Below are 20,005 nucleotides of genomic sequence, written 5' to 3'. Positions count from 1 at the left end.
TGCTCTACAAATTTTTACTTGGGATCGTTCTATACTCGAAAATTTTTTATTTGATGTTGCTCTGAAAGTTTAAAATCATACCATTTTATCTTATAACACTAAAAAAAAAAAACTAATGTAAATATTAAACTAAAAGACTTTTAGGTACCTAATATTTTTGAGTGAAATTTTTTTGAATAAATTTGCAGCTTAACCTTTGACAAACCTGACTAGAAATTGGTTCATAAAAATTTTAAAAAAATTAAAGGCATAATTTTATATTTATTAATATTAAAATATTCAGTCTTTATACTCTTCTATGCATGCGTGCGCAGTAGTGTCCCGCCTGTTGTCCCAAAAAAAAAAAAAGAATAACTCCCCTTAAAACGGATATAACATTGTTTTCCAATAGCAAGATAATAATTTGTTTTATTATGATTAAGAAAACTTCAGATAATATGCCAACAGCCTAACAGGGACCCGAGTCCTTTTTAGGTGTTTTTTTTTAACCTTTTCTTTGCTCCATATATTTTTGTAACACCTCCATGGATTGTTCACCAAATAAATAGGCGTCTTCCCACTGTCTAACTCTATTTTATATACACATACATATAAATGGTTGTTCTGTAGCTATCGGAAACAAACAATCATATCATATAATCAATTAAGATATATAAATTTTGTAAACGAGATTAAGTTATACTTGATAAAGTTCATTATTTTCTAGATATTTGTTAGTGAATATGAATTTTTTTTAATTCAATTTTGGTCTATAAAATTAATTTTTGCATAATATATACATTTATAGATATCAAAAGCAAAATTTTAAATTGTTTTTATTGTTATGTTAAGCATAAAATTATATTTTTTTGTATAAAAAATAATGTCTATTTAAATTTTAAAAATTTAAAAATTATTAAAAATACAATTGTGGAAAACAAATTTGAAAAAGCATAGTCCATGCGCCCATACACCAAAAATTAGACATCAAATATTGCTCAAATTTAAACAAAATAGACATGACATAGTGGCTGATATTCTAATTAGTTTGCTTCGGGTAGAAGATCCCTCTCACTCGGCTTAGAATGTTATGCAATATTATACTATACTCTTGTGTTACTTAACTAACTTAGATAGATTTAAAAAGTTAAATAAATTAATTAGTTAATTATAATAACTATGATATGATGTCTCTCTAAAATATTCCTATATAACATTGTATTATATACTAATTTATAAGTTAAATAAATTTGTTTGAAAAAAAGAGATAGATATAAGTGAGAAAATAAATTGAGATCTCGTACTTGGAATTAAATTTAATATCTTAATTAACTCTTGGATTAAGTACAGGAGGAATTAGCGTGTATGATATATAGATGCGTTGCAAGCTCGCAATGGTTTTTATATGGTCAATACTAAGTTACTAACACTAACTAATGGTGTGTTAGAATAGTCACTAATATTCCAATGTTCGCTGCTGGGCCACCTACCAGAAATACTTAGATCATCCTGCAAATTAAAAGAACAATTAATGATTCTAAACAATATTTAGCTCCACGCTACATTGAATACGACTTGCTACCACATTTTTCGTATTTACGTTTGAGGTTCCACGAGAAAACTCTTGCATATGAATTGTCAACTACTTCTAATTTTGTGTTAAATGAAGAAAATCATAATAAAGGATGCCAATTTTTTGGCCAATGAATGGCGCATTATCATTATAATTCTTTTTTACTACCTCCGGTCTTTAATATAAGAACTCGTTTAATTTTTATTTTGATTAGAAATATAAGATCCTAATCTATTTTGTTTATTATATTTATTTTTTTTAAAGTAACCCTTGTAATAATAGTAATTCTAACCAATATACTTGATTAGCAATGATATTTTAGGAAAGAGAACACCTATTTAGTACAAATAGTTAACTTAAATAGTTTTCTTAATTTACTCATATTACTCAACTAGCTTTTATATTAAGGACCGAAGGTAATAATTTATTAAAGATGATAGACAAGAAGTTGCTTTTGTATAATTTTCTTTGATGAAATGATACGACACAATTTCTATTTGAAGGCAAAAAAAAAAAAAGAAGAAGAAGAGAGAATTACAATGAGGTCCCAAATAAGAAAAATAATTGAAAAACAAATCCCAGAAGTTGTCATTCTCAATGTCGGAATTGTCATTACAGGCTGCTCAGATTGTTATTGGAACTTTTTAATGATTATTTTTCTTCTGTAGGACTTGAATATAATTCTCCCAAAAAAAAAAACATTCATAGTGAATGTTGGGAAAGTATTCTTTCCTTTTTATTCCTAAAAGGAAAAATTAATCTGTGAGTGCTTATAGTTTTATCAAGTTTTGGATCAGGTCCTTATAATTTTTTTTCCTTTTTATTCAATTCTTATTGTTTATTCAGTTACTAGTGCCAATTCTGTCAAGATTCTGTTAGTTTAAGCTGACAAGAGTATGATGTGGCATTGAGGAACGTCTGACCAGGCACACACATTGCCACATAGATCTTGCATGGGCTAAAATAAGGACTTGCAGATTAAGTTTTTCATCCTAAAATAAGCAAAACGTTATTTGATGCGAGTTAACTAGAGGTTAAAGTAAGTAGTGTGTTGTTGATTAAAAAAATATAAATAAGAGTACGTGGTAGTATTTTTTTTTAATTTTTCTGCAACTATAGCCATATATAATATTCTGGGAAAGTAACAAGTACTCTCCCCTCTAAAGAAGTTAATATCAATTAAATTCCTCGAATTCACTCATTTTTTTCAAGAAAATGAAAAAATGTTCCTGGGTCTTGAAAAATTTTCCATTGACCTTTGACTTCACTCTATAAATTCCATCCCTCCTCAAAGCTAATATCATCGTCGCATTTAATTTCTTTCTCCAACATATCATGACCCAAAAGACCAAACGGAAATGTCTACTTCCAAAATCTACGCACTTACTTCTTCCCTCTTCGTCTTCCTAACAATCTTCACAAGCGAAGCTTCTTTTAATTACACTGCTCATCACTGCTCAAACGCCACCATCCGCAACGCCACATTCCGACGAAACCTCAACGTCCTCCTCTACTCCCTCACCTCCAACGCCTCCCAGTTCGGCGGCTACTACATGACCATCATGGGCTTTGGAACCATCGACGCCGTCAACGGCCTCTTTCTCTGCCGTGGCGACATCGTCTCCCACACAATCTGCCAAGAGTGCGTCACCGCCGCTGCCAATTACATAACTTCCCGTTGCCCTAATCGAACCGAGGCCATAATCTGGTATGACCAGTGCATGCTGCGTTACACCGACAAGTTTTTCTGGTTCAACAGTGCCGTTCCTAGGGTAACCCTCGATGACGGTAAGATCTTCTCCGGCAGGGACCTGGAACAGTTCAACTTCTCTTTATTCAGCTTACTCAATGACTTGAGTACGAAGGCTGCGAAATCACCGACGGTGAAGAAGTTTGCTGTGGGCGAAGCGATATTATCGAGCTCGCCGTTGACGACGCTGTATGCTTTAGAACAGTGCACGCATGATTTAACCAGTGATCAGTGTGAGACATGTTTGCGAAAGGCCATCGAAACTTTTGTTGGTAATTGTTGTGTGGGAAAACAAGGGGCGAGGGTTCTTCTTGCTTCGTGCAACATCAGATATGAACTGTACCCCTTTTACAATGTAACGGCTGTATCACCTGGACCTGTTGTAAGATTTCCTCCTCCGTCAGGTAATTAAATGTATTTGTTCATAACTGTGCCACAAATCGACCATGAGGTTACTAGCAACCGATTAGTTCTTCTATGGTTAATCTTGCTGGGTTGGTTTCATCTTGCTGATGCTTTAGATGGAGACTAAAGTTTTCCAGCAATTATTTGAGCAGGAAAGGAGATAAATGAAACACGAAGAATTGTTCTAGTTGTTGTCCCAGTTTCAGTTGTTGTTATGATCTTCTGTCTCGGAGGGCTTTTCCTGCTGAAAATACGGAAGAGGCATAAGACTGCAGTACTTAATGAAAGCCGTGAGTAATTAATGTTTCAAATGAAAGTTCATTAATTTAAACCATTCTGCTTTGGTTTATCTAAAAGATTGCTGAAATTCAACTTGGTATACGATTATATATATATAATAGATGGAGAAGAACTTACTCCTCTAGAGTCGTTGCAATTCTCTTTTGCCACAATTGAAGCTGCGACAAACAATTTTTCACAGCTTAACAAAATAGGCAAAGGTGGATTTGGGGAAGTCTACAAGGTGATCGGTGTATTTAACAATAACAAAAGGAAATGTATATTTTATATTTTTATCTATATATGCTTTTTTTTGCGGCGCACGTATGTATATGTTAAGTTCTGATTGTTGACATTTATATTTTCAGGGTGTGCTTCCAGATAAACGCGAAATAGCAGTTAAGAAACTTTCAAGTAAATCTAAGCAGGGTGTGGTGGAATTTAAGAATGAGATTTCACTTATTGCCAATCTTCAACATAGAAATCTGGTTGCCTTGATTGGGTTTTGCTTGGAAGAAGACGAGAAAATGCTTATCTATGAATATGTGCCTAACAAGAGTCTTGATTACTTTTTATTTGGTATGACCAACTTTTTTGCCTTCATTTGAAGCTTAGCATTTTGGAATAGTACTTTTTATTTTCAACTTGATTTTAACTTAATGATCATTAGTATGGCACTCGTACATTTTCTAACATAAAATAATATACTCTTTGGTGAACTTTTAGATACTAATCCAAAGCGAAGGATATTAAATTGGTCAGAACGTTATAAGATCATAGGAGATATTGCAAGAGGAGTTCTATATCTACATGAGTATTCACGGCTCAAAGTTATACATCGTGATCTCAAGCCCAGCAATGTGTTGTTAGATGATAACATGAATCCAAAAATATCTGACTTTGGCTTAGCAAGAATAGTTGCTACAAATCAAAATCAGGAAATTACTAATAGAATAGTTGGAACATAGTAAGTATACTCGACCTTTATCCTTTTTCGTGCATGGTAGGGAAAATGAGTTCTTAAAGTTGCTCAAAACTTCAACAGTTGTTGCTCCATAAACATAGTTATTTCCTTCTATATTATTTCTTGTATTGATTTTGTTTTTGTTTGTGCAGTGGTTATATGTCTCCTGAATATGCAATGTATGGGCGGTTTTCAGAAAAATTAGATATATATAGTTTTGGAGTTATAATCCTACAAATAATTAGTGCAAAAAGAATTGCTCGATCCCCGATTTCAAAGATTTTTGAAGATCTTTTAAGCCAGGTTCGTGTTAAACTCTAGCTAATATACCTTCTAATGAAATTTTGATATTTTTTTTTAATCGACTTATCCGTTATATACATAATTCATAAACGGAGCAGAATGGAACAATGAACGAAATGTAAATGTTATGTTATTTGAGACTTTCCTGTAGGCATGGAGACAGTGGAGGAATCATACCCCACTGGAAATTATGGAGTCAACCCTAAAAGAAACATACTCTCACACTGAAGTCATAAAGTGCATTCAAATTGGGTTATTGTGTGTACAAGAAGACCCAGATGATAGACCCACAATGGCCACAGTTATTTCATACCTCAATACCCAATTGATTGATTTGCCATTTCCAAGAGAACCTGCACTCTTCAGGTACAGTGCTGGGAAATCAACCAACATGGAAGATGGAGATCGCAGCTCAGGACAACCGTCCATTGATTGCAGCTCAGGACCTTCTTCCATCAACGACATGTCCAAGAGCACTTTTTTCCCTCGATAGTTTCTGTCAGTTGGAAGCTTTCTATATCAAATAATTTGGTGTGGGATTTACTTGTATATGTGCCTTCTATATTTTTGTTGTCATTTAGAATTTCTGTAGTGGTTGCAAATGTGTACATGACTTGAGCAATAGTCATTAATTACTACTTTGTTTTATGAAACCATTTAACTGCACTTATTATCATATTTATACTTATATGTCAACTTGTGGCAGAGCTATTAGGTACGAGTTGGCAAAGTTTCACTCTCAATCTTAAGAATAAACGATTGACTTATTTTGATATATCACGGAGATAAGGTTTTAAAAGTTTGTTATTGAAGTTGGAATCTACGATGTGACGGAAGGAAATGGTGAGATTCTGCAATGAAATAGAGGCTGATAGGTAGGCTAGGGGAATCAGTTTCATGTTCATTTTTTTTATGAGCACCACAAACTCATCAGATTTGGACTGTACATATCTCATTTGGATAATCTGGATTTATTTTTTTAATTTTTTTATCCAAAATAATTATTTTAATGTGTAAAGGATCTAAAATAAAGATAATCTCTTAGCTATTATTCTTTCAAAAAATAATTTTTTATTTAAAAATAAATAATTAAATATTTTAAATCTAAACCGTTTAAATTAGATATAAATGGTCTAAATCTGATAAGTTTATAGTGGTCATCAATAAGATGAGCATTGAATAGGCGGGCTAAGATAGAGATATAGATAGAGTCTGGAGAAATTGTGTTCCAGTTAAATCTGAGAGTATGTACCAACATGGAAAATGGTGATTGGAAGATATTAGATCCGAAAGGAATGTCTGTTATATAGGTTTTTCGAGTTTTGCATTAATAAATGACATCTAAATTTGTGTTTAATACTCTAATCGTTTGACGTGGCAACGTGTGACTTAATCGTGTGTGTGTGTGTGTGTGTAATATTTCCCCTGCTTCATTTTCTGTCTCCACCCGCGAATCGCCTGGCAAAGAATATCATATATTAGGGAATTATGACTTATTTACACCAATACAACTTAAAACTATTTTAAATGGAACCACCCTACACATATATAATTGTGATTGATTTTCAAATTATTAAATGTAGGAGGACTTTATTATCATCATATATCTAATATAGATTTGTAAAGCATGCATGCTTGATGTAAAGTGTTGGTATCTTCTGTGGAAATTGAGTATTTATATACGTACTTAATTAGGTTGTTTTTCAAGTTTTTTAATGGCTTAAAAGAATCTTTGCCACCAACAATAAAATTAGGCTAATAAGATAGGCACAAACATCCTCTGCGAATCATTGTTGGTGGCATCCGGAGAAATTATGCTCCAGATCTGACAGACTAAAATGCCGATGGGGATTTATAAATAAATTTTATTCACTTTAATAATTGTGATTTTGAGATTTTAATTAATATAAATATATAATATTATATTGTTATTGTTAATATTTACTTATTTATCAGATGCACCAAGGAGGCGCGAGGTTGTGAAAAGGAGGCAGTCGCACACCGTATAGGATACCACACACAACATATTAGATATTACATACACTTATTAATGTAATATGTAGATTGCAGTTAAAACTAAATCTTATATTAAGAAAATAAGTTCGTGGCAACTAATTTCTGTGCTTCTACTATATCACGGGTGCCTTTTTTTTAAAAAAATTTTAGTCAAGATTTTTAGGGTCTGGGCTCAATGTATAAATGGAAAGAGTCTTGATTTTATCGTTTTTCTTATTATTTTTTAGCCGTGACATTATTATGTAGTTAATTTAACTGGCGTCTTATTTTAGCTCATTAAAAACTGTTATTTGAAATTTTCGAATGAATATGTAATTATTCATCAAATTCAGTAGAGTATCAATTGAATACCTTTGATGAATTAAAATTTTCTTCATGTAATGATGAAAATATCTCCTCCATTTTAAACGTACGAGCTTTTGCATTGTTTAATGGGAGAATTACAATCAAGTTTCAAAAAAAAAATAATTATGAAAAAATCCCAATAATAATTTAAGTAGCCCGTAACAACAAATTATAAAGTAAAGAATGACAATTTCTGAAACTTGTTTTGTAATTTTTTTATTTTGGCCCTTATTGTAATTCTGATAAGGTGATTGCAAATCCTACTACATGAGGATTTTGTTAGTAAAAGAATTTAGAGACGTTATCTAATAACTCATGTTGTAATCAGTTCCTTTAGGGTAGAAAGAGCCTTTCTGATCATGGTCACGGATTACAAACAAATTAGTAGAACAAAATTTTGTTTTTGGGGTCTAAACGAGAAGGGGACAAAACAGAAGATCTTAAAACCTCACCATATTCGATGCGTCCAATGCTCAATTACATGATCGTACGCTTATGAATCATCCGTGAGAATCCACTCTCACCTTGCCATTACTTTGTCTGGCGTTCGCTGCTGGCTAAGCAACCAGAATACTTAGCTCCTACCTACAAATAATTAATTAATCTCAACATTAATTCCTCTCTGTCTTCTCCAATCACAATATCAGAACCAAATAAAAAAGAGACAATTAAGTTATTAAATTTACAAAAATTTAAAACCACGAATTACATTCTAAGAAATAAAAAAAGAAAATCATATTAAACTTTAAATCTGGACAATCTTAACAAAATATAATTGACATCTACTTGGTGAATTATAATAAGAACCATCAATTTTTCCTTAAAAGTAACTCATAATAGGAATCGAAGTAGTATTAGGCCAAGCTTCCTTCCTCAAAAACTACAATCTGTAACCTCAATAGTATAGTTGTCATGGATAGCTGTGAAGGATTTGACCGGACAATATGTTAAAGATTTAGAATAAGTCCTTTGATTACAAGTAATGGTTAGTTTTACGTGGTTGATTCAAATGAATAACTATATTTTAAAAAATCGGCAATAATATTATTCAATAGATTGCTTAATGCTTAATAAATATGTGTTTGTTGTATATGTAACAGGATTACAGAAAAAAAAATGATAATCGAGCTGTTCAAACAATTATAATATCTTAGGAAGCTTACAAAACAACAAATGGATTTCCCAATCTTTCATTGACTTTGAGATAGAGAGAAATTCTGCCCCATTTGAAGCATTCAATTTATTATTTTATTCAAACACAACTGACTTCTCCTCCAAATTAAATACCCGGCCAATTATTAATTAATATCGAGGGATCACATTTCCTCTTCTTTTCTCCCTAAAATAGTGAAATTAAAAACTTAGTTTTATGTTAGACTGGATAATAACTGGCTCATTTATGACTAAAAATAATATTAATCAAAGATGATATATATTTTTAAAATATTCAAGTATATATAGAGCAGCTGTCGTTGCAGTTAGTCATAGCATCATTTAATTTTCATATTCGTTCCATGTTTTGATTATTATTATCCCACAGTTGCTTCCATCATATAATCAAATAGCACAAAATCTAATATCATCGTCACATTTCGTTCTGCAACAACACATCAGAACTCAACACCAAAAGAAAAATGGCGACTTCCAAATTCTGTGCATTCACTTCCTTCTTGGTGTTCCTAACCATCTTCTTCATCACAAGCAAAGCTTCTTCTAATTACACAGCTCATTACTGCTCAAACGCCATCATCTTCCCCACCAACACTACATTCAAACGAAACCTCAACGTCCTCCTCTATTCCCTAACCTCCAACGCCTCCCAGTTCGGCGGCTATTACATGACCATCATGGGCTTCGGAACCACCGACGCCGTCAACGGCCTCTTCCTCTGTCGCGGGGACGTGATCTCCCCTACCGCCTGCGAAGACTGCGTCACCGCCGCTGCTAAGGACTTAACTACCCGTTGCCCTAACCGAACCGAGGCCATAATCTGGTACGACCAGTGCATGCTGCGTTACACCGGCAAGTATTTCCGGTACGACAGCGTCACACCCGGAGTAAACCTCGACGACGGCAAGATATTCTCCGGCAGGGACTTGGAACAGTTCAATGTCTCGTTATTCAACTTATTGACTGAATTGACAACGAAGGCTGCGAGACCACCGACAGTGAAGAAGTTTGCCGTCGGCCAAGCGATATTATCGAGCTCGCCGGTGACGACGCTGTATGCTTTAGAGCAGTGCACGGACGACTTGACCAGTGATCAGTGTGAAACATGTCTGCGAAATGCCATTGGAATTTTCGGTAATTGCTGTGAGGGAAAACAAGGGGCGAGGGTTCTTCTTGCTTCGTGCTACATCAGATATGAACTATATCCGTTTTACAATGTAACGGCTGTATCACCTGGACCTGCAGTAACATTGTCTCCTGCTCCAGGTAATTAAATGTATCTAGTCAAAACTGTGATAGAAATCGACCATGGGTTTACTAGCAATCTATTAATGCTTGTATGGTTAATCTTGCTGGTTGGTTTCATCTTGCTGATGCTTTAGATGGAAACTAAGTCTTTCCAGAAATTATTTACGCAGGGGAGGACAAAAATGAAACGCGAAGAATTCTTCTAATTGTCGTTCCAGTTTCAGTTGCTGTTATGATGTTGTGTTTGGGAGGGGCTTTCCTTCTGAAAATACGGAAGAAGCATAAGACTGCAGTACTTAATGAAAATCGTAAGTAATTAATGCTTCCAAATGAAAGTTCATTAATTTAAACAGCCATTCTTCTTTGGTTAAAAGATTTGTGCTGAACTTAACGTATATATATTGTCTATATATAATAGATGGAGAAGAAATTACCGCTCCAGAGTCGTTGCAATTCTCTTTTGCTACAATTGAAGCTGCGACAAGCAATTTTTCACAGCTTAACAAAATAGGCAAAGGTGGATTTGGGGAAGTCTACAAGGTGATCCAATGAATTTAACAATAGTAAAAGGAAATGTATATCTTTTATTTTCTAGCTATCTAGCTATATGCCTTTTTTTTGGTTTTTTGGGGAGGCAAATATATATGCATATGTTAAGTTCTAATTGTTGACATTTATGTTTTCAGGGTGCGCTTCCAGATAAACGAGAAATAGCAGTTAAGAAACTTTCAAGTAAATCTAAGCAGGGTGTGGTGGAATTTAAAAATGAGATTTCACTTATTGCCAAGCTTCAACATAGAAATCTGGTTGCCTTATTTGGATTTTGCTTGCAAGAAGAGGAGAAAATGCTGATCTATGAATATGTGCCTAACAAAAGTCTTGATTTCTTTTTATTTGGTAATGACCAACTTCTGTGTTACCTTCATTTGAAGCTTAGCATTTCTATTTGGAAAAGTAGTACATATTTACTTAATTTGATTTTAACTTATGATTTACATAGCACTCATGCATTTTCTAAACCATAACAATGACTATTTGGTAAATTTTTAGATTCTAATCCAAAGAGAAGGATATTGAATTGGTCTGAGCGATACAACATCATCGGAGGCATTGCAAGAGGAATTCTATATCTACATGAGCATTCACGACTCAAAGTTATACACCGTGATCTCAAGCCTAGTAATGTGTTATTAGATGATAACATGAATCCAAAAATATCAGATTTTGGCTTAGCAAGAATAGTTGCTATAGATCAAAATCAAGGAAGTACTAGTAGAATTGTTGGAACATAGTGAGTGTACTCTACGTTTATCCTCTTTCATGATTTCCAGAGAAAATGCGTTTAAAGTTACCTAAACTTCAATAATTATTTCTCATAAATATAATTATTTCTTCTATCTTACTTTTGATATAGTTTGATTTTGTTTTTCTTTATGCAGTGGTTACATGTCTCCTGAATATGCAATGCATGGACAATTTTCAGAAAAATCAGATGTATATAGTTTTGGAGTTATAATTCTAGAAATAATTAGTGCAAAAAGAAATGCTCGATCCCCCAAGTCAAAGATTCTTGAAGATCTTTTAAGTCAGGTGAGTGTTAAACTCTCGCATTTGCTAAATAAATTTTGATATATTTGTTAGATAAATTATCCATGTAGATCTCTATATACCCATAGCACATAAGTTTCATGACAAACGACCTTATTAATAACGAGTCATAAATCTGCTTTAATCTGAAATTCTGTGCAATGCATAACTCCTTATTTAGTGTTGTATAATATATATATGTGTGTGTATTCCTTGCACCTGGAAAGAAAGTGCAAGGGCTAAGCACAAAGGCATCAAAATAAGTGAAGCACTAGATTTTCTCGCCATTTAAACTATATATAAAAGGAAAAGCGAAAAATATCACAATGAACAAACGTAAATCTTACCTTATCTGGGACATTGTTTCAGGCATGGAGACAATGGAGGAATCACACCCCACTGGAAGTTCTGGACGCAAACCTTAAAGAATCATACTCTCACACTGAGGTCATAAAGTGCATTCAAATTGGGTTATTGTGTGTACAAGAAGACCCAGATGATAGACCCACAATGGCCACAGTTGTTTCATTCCTCAATACCCAATTAATTGATCTGCCATTTCCAAGAGAACCTGCGCTCTTCAGGTACAGTGCTGGGAAATCAACCAACATGGTAGATGGAGATTGCAGTTCAGGACAATCCTCCATTGATTCCACACCTTCTTCCATCAATGACATGTCCAAGACTACTTTCTTCCCTCGATAGTTTATGTGAGTTGGAAGCTTTCAACATCATATAATCGCGTCAAATCGATCATTCCTCAGGAAAATTTTTGGGGAAAAAAACAAGAAAAGAATATATGCCTTCTGTTTTCTTGTCGTCCAGATATTATTCTATATATAGTGGCTGCAAATGTGTACATGACTTGAGCAATGGTAATTAATTACTACTTTTTATAAAACCAGTTAACTGCACTTATTATCATAATCATACTCCGAGGACAAAACGGGAGTTGGTCTAACTTGCACTCAACAGTTTTGATTTTTTATTTGAGTTCATTATTCTGTACTATATTATATGTCAACTTGTGATCAAGTTATTATTAGACGAGTTGCAACGTTTGCTCTCAATAATAAATGATTGATCTATTTTGATATGTAATTATTATAATTATCAAATTATTTGATGGAGGACTTTATCATCTTATATTTAATATAGAACGGTAAAGCATGTTTGATGTGAAGTAAAATGTTAGTATATTTTGTGGCAATTGAGTGTTCTAGGTATGCTTAGGTTGTTTTTAAGCTTTTTTTTTTTTTTTTGCCATCGTTGTTTTGAAGTTTTCTAACTGCTCATTTTCTATATAAGTTACCAATATTTTCGTTATAAACGCATTACAAATGTCTGTGCATCCATCAAGCGTTTTCCACACGTAAAAGATAATAAAAGTAGAGAACAGAATTTTTTTTGGTTTACTAAAAGCATAGGCATTCTCTTATTAGAGACAATCGTATTTGAAATACTGTTGGATAATAAATATAAGACTAATCATTTTTATTAGACTAGTCCCTATAGATAACAGACAGAATATTGAGATGGTTGGTCAATATAATTTTATTGAGTCAAGTCAGGCACATTTTATTGGGCCAAAAAATTATCAGGCCTATGACTTCAATAAACTTTTCTGACCCAGTGGCCCGAGCGTGGCCCAAATGCATAAGACCTGGTTAGAAGGACAATAAATGCACGTAATCACATATTACGTGTCTAATTTTAACGGAGAAATCTAATTTAAAAAATATTAAGAAAAATTGCAATAAAACCTCACCTAAGATAATTAAATATGAAAAATTTCTTAAAATTATTAAATTAATCTGAAGTTTCAATGGATCTCATTGCAAGAAATTTATTTTATTTAATTATCAAATTGTTTTTTTTTAAATATATATTGATAACTGAAAGTGTAGTTATTAACAACTTAAGGTAGAATAATTAATTATTATTACGATAGATATTAACTACTCATGCATTATATTTTTTATGGTGCACTAGAAAAATATATTGTTAAGAATGGGGATGGTCATGGCCCCTGAGGGAGGTCTTTGTGGTATTTGCTGACTCCTTTGGAAACGAAAAATGAGAGAGTGTTTGAAAACAATTTGACCCATACTCACGAACTTATTGGCAAAGCTCGAGCAGTCGTGTCAAGCTTCAATAGGGCCAAAGTTCAACTACGAAAGGTCAATATTAGTGGTGCCGTTGTTCATGAGGAAAGAAATACCGAAAGGATAGACAATGATACCATTACTGTCCAAGTGGATGGAGCCTTCTCGCAGAGGACTGGGAAGGCAGGTTGTGGAGGGACTATCCATAACACGGATCATCAAATTCAAGAAGCTTTTATGTTCAGTATGATAGACGACGACCCTTTGGTTGCGAAGTTGTGGGCTTGCCTTATTGGGCCCAAGTGTGCATGGGAGGGGTCACAGAAAAGTTTTGTTACTTAATGATTCTTTAGAAGTAGTCAGGTTGATAAATAATGGTGCACCAGAACTTCATGAGAACTGGGAATTGATTCAGAATTGTCAGAACTTGCTTTAGAGAGAATGGCTTGTGGAAGTCGGTCATTCAAGGAGGAGAACAACACTGAAGCTGACAACCTTGCTAAGAGAGCTCTATCCCTTGGCTGGACTCCACCTTTTAAGTTCAACAGATGCTTTTGATTTTACTGCTAGATTGAATAGTTTTATTTTAGATGAATAGTTTTATTTTCCCTCTTTATAAAAAAAAAAAATATATTGTTAATACCTACCACATGATAGTTATCAACTACTCTTTCAGCTATCAATATATACTTAAAAAAATAATATGATAATTAATTAAATAACCAAAATTTTTTATAATAAAATTTTTTAAGACTTAGTTACTTTTTATATTTAATTGCCTTGGTCGGACGTTATTGAATTTTCCCATAATATTATCATATCAAGCCCGCCAAGCGGGACTCCCACTTGCCATTCGTCAAAGGCACCAGCTCTGGCCGCCACTTTGGTGTCTTCCCGCTTACAGTATTGTCAAAGCTTGATCCTTCACTCTCATTCATAATCCATTTCCATGGCCATTTTTCAACCATCGCTGAGAAAACTACTGATTCCGTTGTTACCATTTTCGTTCTCAGACTATGTTTCTCTTCAAAATTTATCCTCTTCTTCTTTTCACGTCCTTCTTGGCAACGCGAGCTCTCGCAGCTCCCGTTTACAATGGCCATTACTGCAACGACACGACCACGTACCCACGCAACTCCACATTTCAGCGTAATATTAATGTACTACTCTCTTCTCTCACCTCCAACGCCTCCCTAGATTCCTCTGGTTCCTACAATACCGTCATGGGCTTCGGCACGCCCTACGCCGTCAACGGCTTCTTCCTTTGCCGCGGCGATATCACCATGCCCACCTGTCACGATTGCGTCAACGCCGCCGCCAAAGATGTTATTTCCCGATGCCCTAACCAAACCGAGGCCGTTATCTGGTACGACGTCTGCACGCTGCGTTTCACCAACATGTTCTTCCGGTTTGAGAGCGTCTTTCCCGGAATGAATTTGACGGATGAGGAGAGCGTATCTAGCACCGATATTAACCTATTCAACCAGTCGTTGTTCAGATTGTTGGATGATTTGGACACGCGAGCTGCGAATTCGGAGACGGATAAGAAGTTCGCAACAGGGGAAGTGAGAGTTACGAGCGCGATGACTGTGTATGGGCTTGCGCAATGCTCGAAGGAAATGACATCCGAACAATGTGAAACCTGTTTGCAGAACGCCATCGGAGTTCTTCCGGCATGCTGTGAGGGAAAGCAAGGCGCGAGAGTTCTGCTTTCGCCCTGTAATGTCAGATACGAGTTGTTCCGGTTTTACAATTCAACCACTTCGTCACCTGGTAACATAACTTCTTCAGAGTTAATTTCTATGAATATAAGCAAACGTGAGCGCAAACAAGTAAGACTGTTTGATTTCTGTGTTTCGTGAGAACAATGATTTCCAGCTAAATGTATCTGGTGAATTTTATATATTATGTGTTATTGATTTGATTATTCAAGTCCTTCCCGGATCAATTAAGATTATTTGTTCAAATTAATTGCGTTTTCAAATGAAGAAAACTTGCAGATGATTGAACCAAATAAATTCTCTTGAGAGTTTATGGATAAACATAAGACTAAGTGGTCTTAATGGAGTGAATTTTCATGTGATACAGGTCAGGCATAGAGTACTTAATTTTTGGCATTTCAGAAATTTTACGGTTCAGCGATTTGCAAATGGTATATATATGAGGATGAGTGGGTGCATAATCATTGATTGAGTGTTCAGTAAACAGCTTTGCTATATTCTCCTCATGATAATCTCTTTTCATATACCTCTGCCTGGGACAATCGCCCACTTAAAAGTAATTTTTTATGTATTTGTGATGATTACGCTCTTCTTTCTTAGTTCTTGAATTACAGAAGGTTGAATTTTTTTCCCGGCAATTATTTATGCAGGAAAGAAGAAATATGGATCAGGAACAATTGCAATGATTGTTATCCTTGTTGTTGTTTTTGTAATCCTCTTATGTTTAGGCTGCTATTTCCTGCTGAGAAGATCAAGGAAGAGTCATAGGACTATTCTCAGAGAACACTGTGAGTAATTTAATAAAATCTCATGCTCTTCAAATTAATAAAAAGAATGGATAATTAAACATTGTTACTCGTGAAATTTTATGTTGGCCCAGTTGGAAATGAAAGCGAGTCTTTGGAGTCATTGCAATTTAGTTTGGCTACAGTTGAAGCAGCAACAAACAAGTTTTCACAGCAGAATAAGATAGGCAAGGGTGGATTTGGAGAAGTTTACAAGGTAAATAAATGTAGTAAAAGTATATCTATACTTGTTTTTTATGCTAAACTTTACTAAGAAGAGACATAATATTAGGGTCGTCTTCAAGACGGACGAGAAATAGCAGTTAAAAAACTTTCTACAAGCTCAGGACAAGGTTCGATAGAATTCACAAATGAGATTTTACTCATAGCCAAGCTTCAACACAGGAATCTAGTGGCTTTGTTAGGATTTTGCTGGGAAGCAGAAGAGAAGATGCTTATCTATGAATATGTGCCCAACAGAAGCCTTGATTACTTTTTATTTGGTATGGAACTTTTTATTTATTTATTTGTTCAAGGAGGCATTTGATTAATCTGATTCAAGTTATTGAAGGAATATTATGCAGCTGCTTTCTTACTACCTGAACGACGTGTCATGTACAGATTCTCAAAGGAGAAAACTACTGAACTGGGTTCAGCGTTATAGAATCCTGGAAGGAATTGCGCGAGGAATTCTTTATTTACATGAGTACTCAAGACTTAAAGTTATACACCGTGACCTTAAACCTAGTAATGTGTTATTGGATGATAATATGAATCCAAAGATTTCAGACTTTGGTTTGGCAAGAATAATTGCTATAGATGATGATCAAGGGAAAACAAGAAGAATAGTTGGAACATAGTAAGTGGTTCCAAAACTTAAATATCCTCCATCATAATTTTTATTATATGTGATGTAAATATGTTAGAAGTAAAAGACTGTTTTAGTAATAGCAGTTTTGTAAAAATATATAACTAATCCTAATTTTTCAATTATCTCTTTGGGCTTGTTAGAAGTTTTTAAAGTAAACTTTATACATGCAAGGGACTTGGCTCAATTTAGACGAGGAATATCTTCTCTGTCCGTCAATTTAACTTCAAGCCCCCTAGTTTGAGCAAAACCCCAAGATACTCTTAACCATATTAAGACTATGCTTACTGAAGCCTAAGCATTGTCGAATGTGAGACCCTTTTATTTTGCTTCCGCTGATAACATTTTTTCTTTTTTTGATAGTGGTTACATGTCTCCAGAATATGCAATGTATGGACAATTTTCTGAAAAGTCTGATGTATTCGGTTATGGGGTCATAACATTGGAGGTGATCAGTGCAAAAAGAAATGCCCGATCACTAGACTCACGTAGTGTTGATGACCTTATTAGTCATGTAAGTGCAGATTTCTAATTTTCTAGGATGATTATGTTTCTTTTTGTGGATGCAAGTGTCACTGTTTTGATGGGGTATTGAGATGATGAGGAAACAGAAAAAAGTACAAGACTGAAGTATCTGATTCAACTAAAATGTTGCAGGCTTGGAGACAATGGAGGGATCAAACACCGTTAGAAATACTGGACCCAGATCTAAAAGAAGCTTGCCCGCAGAGCGAAGTCATGAAGTGCATTCAGATTGGTTTGTTATGCGTACAAGAAAAACCAAATGATCGACCCACAATGGCAAACGTTGTTTCATATTTTAATAGTCCTTCAGCCGAATTACCTCTACCTCGACAGCCAGCATTTTTGATGAACAATGTAATGGCAGGGGAATCCAGTTCAGGTTCTAGATCTTTATACTCGGTAAATGATTTGTCTATCAGTAATTCTTTCCCTCGGTGACACTAGGTCGATTTTTATGAACATTATGATTTGCTTATCATTATTGGATGTAGAGGGAAAATCAATCGCTGAGCTAATTTGTATAGAGAAATCGCTCCGGGACTGACTTTGTTCATTAATATTGATGGTTAATTGAGCAATTTTGATCAGGGTCAGAGCATTTTTGCTCCCGAAATTTGGTTTTTTTCCCCCTAGTAAGTGATTGGCGTTCTAAATTTTTAATTGACGCAAACTAGTAAAGAAAATCTGACAATTTCTTTTCAATGTTTAAAACTAGTTCGTATTTTTGAATTCTAACTAGAGACTTTGCACGGGTGCATAATCGACTTTGCATGGAGTGGTCCCCGAACTTTTCTTTGGGCAGTATTTGTATTTGCCTTTAGTTTGTCCATCAGCAAGTTCAGACTTCAGACATATCCAAGAGCAGGTCTAGGCTTGCCCAGGCTTTAACCATGAGCAAGTATCGACTTGCACGAACTTGCTTGTGGACAGTATAGACCAGTCCAAGGTGGGAGAGAGATGAATTAAGATGAATTGGGCTAAATTTCAATAGATCGTGGCAGTAAGTCACTTTATCACTTACAATATCGTCCTGTGATTATGAGTTATAACGAGTTGTTGAATTCTTACTGTGATTTGAATATCGATAATTCAAAAATAATACCTCAATTAAAATCTTAAGATTTTTTATACACACCAAAATTTTAAAATAATAATTTCTCACTGTCACGGACTTCTGGGGAAAATGGTCCTTTAATTCTCAAAATTATTCAACTAACAATTAACGTTGGTTAAACATTCCTATAGGACAATGTTTGACTAATTTTTTAAATTTTTAAGGAACAATATGCCAACCAAAAGTTTAAAATACCAATTACAGTCGGTGAAAATTTTATAGGATGAACATGCCACAACCCTTCATCATTTTTCTTTCCATCCAACTAATAACTTATATTTACAGGGGTGACGGGTGGGGCGAAAAATAAATATCTGTATAACCTGTTCAAAAATTTACAGGTGCTGCAACATTATAATTTCATAAGTTCATCTCCGTAAATATTTAAAAATCCAGAGCTCTTGTACGGATATATTTCTTCTTTGTAAAAAAAAAAAATCTTGTGTAGATATTTGTCTTTAGCCTCACCGCTACAATTTAGTACTAAATTTGGTATCAACACGTAATTTCCCTTCACATGACTATTTTCCGTTTTGGAAAACTTGTGCAGATCTTCCTCTTCGATGTCATCAGTTTTGTCATTACATCTTTCTTTCTTTGTTTTTAAGAAAAGGACCAAACTAATTTCAAGATTTAAGATAATTTTTTAATAATCAAAATTGGTTCCTATTTATAATTCTATTTGCATTTTTCTTGTCACTCATGGTATAATTTTAAAACTGAGTGGCATATTTATGATATTATTTTAATATCATTAGTATATATCAATCAATATTAGCCTGGTCAAAAAAAAAATATCAATCAATATTAGTATTAATATAAAGCATAAAATTTTTACCAAATTTCACTGCTTAGTAATATTACTTAATTATTTATATCACACACGATGCATGTATGTCCATCAATTAATTTCAAAGTTCGCATTTCTTATGGCTTTATGTATATAAAAATCTCTTGCAAGTAATCAAATTATATATAGTTTATAAAGTATAAAAAGTTTTTCATTTATCCCTCATAACAATGCTTAAATTTGATTGAAAAATCTAATACTCCTCTGGTCCTTATTATAAGACCCAATTTGATTTTTTATTTGGTCCTAATTATAAGACCTAATCCATTTTGTCTCTTATATTTATGCATTTTTTTCCAAGATAATCTTTCTAATAATAATAGTTTTAGCCAATATACTTAATTAGCAAGGATATTTTAGGAATGAAAATACTTATTTATTATAAATAACCAATTTAACTTACTTTTTTAATCTCTTC

The 20,005-nt window shown here is 33.9% G+C and overlaps 2 protein-coding genes across 2 annotated transcripts; both read left to right on the top strand.

Annotated features, from left to right (window-relative positions):
- The first annotated feature begins 2,910 nt into the window (after positions 1 to 2,910).
- On the top strand, positions 2,911 to 5,746 carry LOC114725413 (cysteine-rich receptor-like protein kinase 25). The gene is made up of 6 exons (XM_028911931.1): positions 2,911 to 3,706; positions 4,109 to 4,230; positions 4,355 to 4,565; positions 4,713 to 4,953; positions 5,103 to 5,259; positions 5,417 to 5,746. The coding sequence occupies exons 1-6, from the start codon at positions 2,911 to 2,913 to the stop codon at positions 5,744 to 5,746; spliced, it is 1,857 nt and encodes a 618-aa protein (XP_028767764.1).
- A 3,502-nt stretch (positions 5,747 to 9,248) lies between these two features.
- Positions 9,249 to 18,236, top strand: LOC114725412 (cysteine-rich receptor-like protein kinase 25). The gene is made up of 14 exons (XM_028911930.1): positions 9,249 to 10,050; positions 10,203 to 10,340; positions 10,451 to 10,572; positions 10,719 to 10,929; positions 11,083 to 11,323; positions 11,472 to 11,622; positions 11,989 to 12,323; positions 14,719 to 15,497; positions 16,096 to 16,233; positions 16,326 to 16,447; positions 16,523 to 16,733; positions 16,852 to 17,089; positions 17,462 to 17,612; positions 17,756 to 18,236. Exons 1-14 carry the CDS (start codon positions 9,249 to 9,251, stop codon positions 18,059 to 18,061), a joined length of 3,945 nt encoding a protein of 1,314 aa, XP_028767763.1. The 3' UTR covers positions 18,062 to 18,236.
- Positions 18,237 to 20,005: the final 1,769 nt, after the last annotated feature.

The sequence above is a fragment of the Neltuma alba genome, unplaced genomic scaffold, assembly GCF_004799145.2.
Source record: "Neltuma alba isolate B1F8T4 unplaced genomic scaffold, ASM479914v2 tig00012252_pilon, whole genome shotgun sequence".
In the NCBI taxonomy this organism is placed as follows: domain Eukaryota; kingdom Viridiplantae; phylum Streptophyta; class Magnoliopsida; order Fabales; family Fabaceae; genus Neltuma; species Neltuma alba.
The sequence above is the reverse complement of the archived record's forward strand: the minus strand, read 5'-3'. Positions and strand labels throughout refer to the sequence as shown.

Coding starts and splice junctions, on each gene's coding strand:
- LOC114725413 (XM_028911931.1), top strand. CDS start 2,911: ATGTCTACTTCCAAAATCTACGCACTTACTTCTTCCCTCTTCGTCTTC. Junction 3,707..4,108: donor AAGATTTCCTCCTCCGTCAG/GTAATTAAATGT, acceptor TATATATAATAG/ATGGAGAAGAACTTACTCCT. Junction 5,260..5,416: donor ATCTTTTAAGCCAGGTTCGT/GTTAAACTCTAG, acceptor GCATGGAGACAG/TGGAGGAATCATACCCCACT.
- LOC114725412 (XM_028911930.1), top strand. CDS start 9,249: ATGGCGACTTCCAAATTCTGTGCATTCACTTCCTTCTTGGTGTTCCTA. Junction 15,498..16,095: donor TTCAACCACTTCGTCACCTG/GTAACATAACTT, acceptor TTATTTATGCAG/GAAAGAAGAAATATGGATCA. Junction 16,234..16,325: donor GACTATTCTCAGAGAACACT/GTGAGTAATTTA, acceptor ATGTTGGCCCAG/TTGGAAATGAAAGCGAGTCT.